Raw genomic sequence first — 3,064 nt, 5'->3', positions numbered from 1 at the left:
ACCCACTTCGTGAACTTTTCCCTGCGGCCTTTTCCTCCCTGAATTGCTTCTGCTCCCTCCTCTCTTGTTGTCTGTCACTTGACCTCTTACGCGTCTCTACTCTTCCACCACCGCGTGATCTGGCGGAAACACGCCCCCCCCAGCTCGTTCATCGTCTTCCGCCTCCCGGATTAGGGGTGGGGGGATCGGGCACCTCCCGATCCCGGGCTCCCTCAGATCGCCGAGGGTCTCACTCGACACTTCACACGCCATTTAACTACTGCCTTCGCCCACTCCTCTCACTACTTCTCAATGTCACGCTCACGGAGATTCCTGACTGCTTAATCGGATCCCCTCTTAATACTCACTTAACCTCCTTGCTTGCACTGAACCATTGCTGTCTACTGTAAGAAACTGTTTCACCGCTAGCTTATCCCCGTGGTTGCCTGCCTCGATCTATCTTGAGGTAGATCGGTCCTGTTCTATTGGGGAGCGGGGCAGAGTGAAACTCTGACACCTCTTCCCCCCTATTCCTGGCGCTTTTCGCTTTACTCGTCTTTCCCTATGGTCCCCCGTCTTACTCGTCAGCTGTGGATTCTTTTGTAATAGTTTTGGAGTAGTTGTCGACATCCTTCGAAATGTTCTTGAGGTTCCCACGTCGAACTTCCATCCATCTAAAAGACCTTGAACCATCGTCGACCTGTAGAGGGGTCGTCCTGATGCTTGAAGATTCCTTGAACCTCGTTTTCATTCTTATCTCCTATCGCCACTTGTGGACTGCTGGAACCTCGTAAACTAGATGTATCTTTCATCCAAGGTTTTAAAAGAGACACGTGGAAAACGGGATGCATTAACATTGAAGGTAGGAGTTTCAATTTGTACGCTCGTTTCCCTACTCGTCCGATGATCTTGAAAGGACCTCGGTAACGCAAACTGAGGCTCCTCGATGAGCTTGAAGTCGCCATAGGAAGGTGGGATACTTTTAACCACACCTTATCTCCGACCTTAAATTCCACATCCCTCCTATGTGCATTGGCGAAACGTTGTTGGTTCAACTTGGGCTTGTCTAGCTCCCTCCGCGCTCTTCGGAGTACTACTTCTGCTTGAAGGGGTAAGTTAGCTGCGGGTGCTTGCATTGGCAGACCATACTTCCGACACACAGGTTTCTCCGGAGTGAATCCATAAAGCATTTCAAATGGTGAGACTTTCGTACTTGACCGTACAGTGCTATTATAAGCAAACTCTAACATGGGTAAGACTTCTACCCACCTATGCTCGTTCCCTAAGATGGTACAACGAATCATTTGTTCTATCGTCTGATTAGTTCGCTCTGCCAACCCATCCGTTTGTGGGTGATAAGCGGTGGACATTTTCATCTCTATATTTAAGCGTTCACACATTTCGTTCCACACCTCACTTGTGAACCTGGTGTCTCTATCACTTATTATAGCTTCTGGCACTCTATGTAATCTCACGACCTCCTTCACAATACTTCTCCCAGCTCCGATGCATTGATGCTTTGCTGCTCCGGGACCAAATGTGCCATTTTCGTCAATTGGCATACAAAGGTAACAATAGCATCAAACCCATCCTTTCCCTTGGGCAGTCCCATGATTAGATCCGTATTGATCACTTCCCACGGATACTTTGGAGTAGGTAAAGGATGTAATAACCCCCCATATTTGGAAAAAGAAGCCTTTGCTAAAGCACACGCGGGACAGGATCTAACGTATCCTTCCACATCTGTTTTCAATGCAGGCCACCAGAAAATTCTTTCAATATCTAAAATCGTTTTCTCTATGCCAGGGTGACCCGCCAATGCATCATCATGAAAACCTTGTAAGACCTCCCTACGAATCTCCCTAGTGGGTACACACATTTTCCACCCTTCGCGCATTTTTACCCACAGAAGCCCATCGTCCCAATGGAACTCTTTTTCCTCCTGAATTAAAGGGATGAACTTCCCGGTCCCCTCATCTATTCCCAATGTCTTACACGTTTTCACTATTTCACGAAAATCGTCACAACTTTCATAACCTTTCCCCCATTCCACTAACTTTGACCGAACCCTTTCCTTATTCCTCCTATTTCTTTCCGGACGGCTCTCGGTTAAACTAGAAATTACCTCCATATAGTCTGGCCTACGACTTAGAGCGTCCGCTACTATATTTTGTTTCCCGGGTTTATACACCCCTCTAAAGTTGAAATCGGCTAATTTATCTAGCCAGTACCCCAGTCTAGTCGTTACCTTTTTCTGCGTAAGCATACGACTTAAGGTGGCATGATCTCTTTCTATAGTGACTAGTTCGGTCCCAATAAAGAGTTTCCACTTGGACAAAGCATACACGATGGCCATTAACTCGCTCTCGTAAGCAGGGTAGAAAACCTCCCTACCTGACTTCTTTCTGGACTCGAACGCTATTGGATATCCCTCTTGCTCCAACACAGCTCCCACGGCATACTTTGATGCATCAGTCTTCAATACTAGGGGAAGGTCTGGGCTAAATATGCTAGTCATCGTTACATTGATCAGAGCGTCCTTCAACTCCTTCACAGCTCGGGAGTGCTTGGGTCTCCACACCAAGGACGTCTTCTCACTCAGAAGATCATGCAAGGGCTTCGCCTTTTCGTTAAACCCCTCTATCAATTGACGGTAATATCCCACTAACCCTAGGAATCCTCGAACCTGTTTAACATTCTCCAACCGCTCGGGGTAGTTCTTCAGGGCCTCTACCTTCCGTGGGTCAGGCATTATACTTCCCCTTTCAATGATATAACCCAAATATTTGCCCTTTTGGCTTACAAATTCTCACGTATGTATTCCTACATACAGTTGATGCTCTCTGCTTCTCTGCATCACTTGACGTAGATGAGGTAAATGTTCTTCCTTGGTTCTAGAGTATATTAGAACATCGTCCGAATATACGACCACATAGTCATCTAACTCGTTAATAAACACATTTTGCATAAGACGTTGAAAGGTGGACGGTGCCCCCGCCAATCCAAAAGGCATTACTTTAAATTGAAAGGTCCCATATCTACATGTAAAGGCCTTCTTCCACCTGTCTTATGGAGCTACTTGAAC

The 3,064-nt window shown here is 46.7% G+C and overlaps 1 protein-coding gene across 1 annotated transcript; it reads right to left on the bottom strand.

The window, feature by feature from the left end:
• Positions 1-653: 653 nt before the first annotated feature.
• CSUI_002866 (retrotransposon ty3-gypsy subclass) lies at positions 654-2,731 on the bottom strand (the record flags this gene model as incomplete). Its single annotated transcript, XM_068063065.1, has 2 exons — positions 654-1,248; positions 1,467-2,731. The coding sequence occupies 2 exons, from the start codon at positions 2,729-2,731 to the stop codon at positions 654-656; spliced, it is 1,860 nt and encodes a 619-aa protein (XP_067924959.1).
• Positions 2,732-3,064: the final 333 nt, after the last annotated feature.

Source organism: Cystoisospora suis, assembly GCF_002600585.1.
Source record: "Cystoisospora suis strain Wien I chromosome Unknown contig_1216, whole genome shotgun sequence".
NCBI classification, from domain to species: Eukaryota; Apicomplexa; class Conoidasida; order Eucoccidiorida; family Sarcocystidae; genus Cystoisospora; species Cystoisospora suis.
This window is presented reverse-complemented; position numbering and strand designations above follow the sequence as displayed.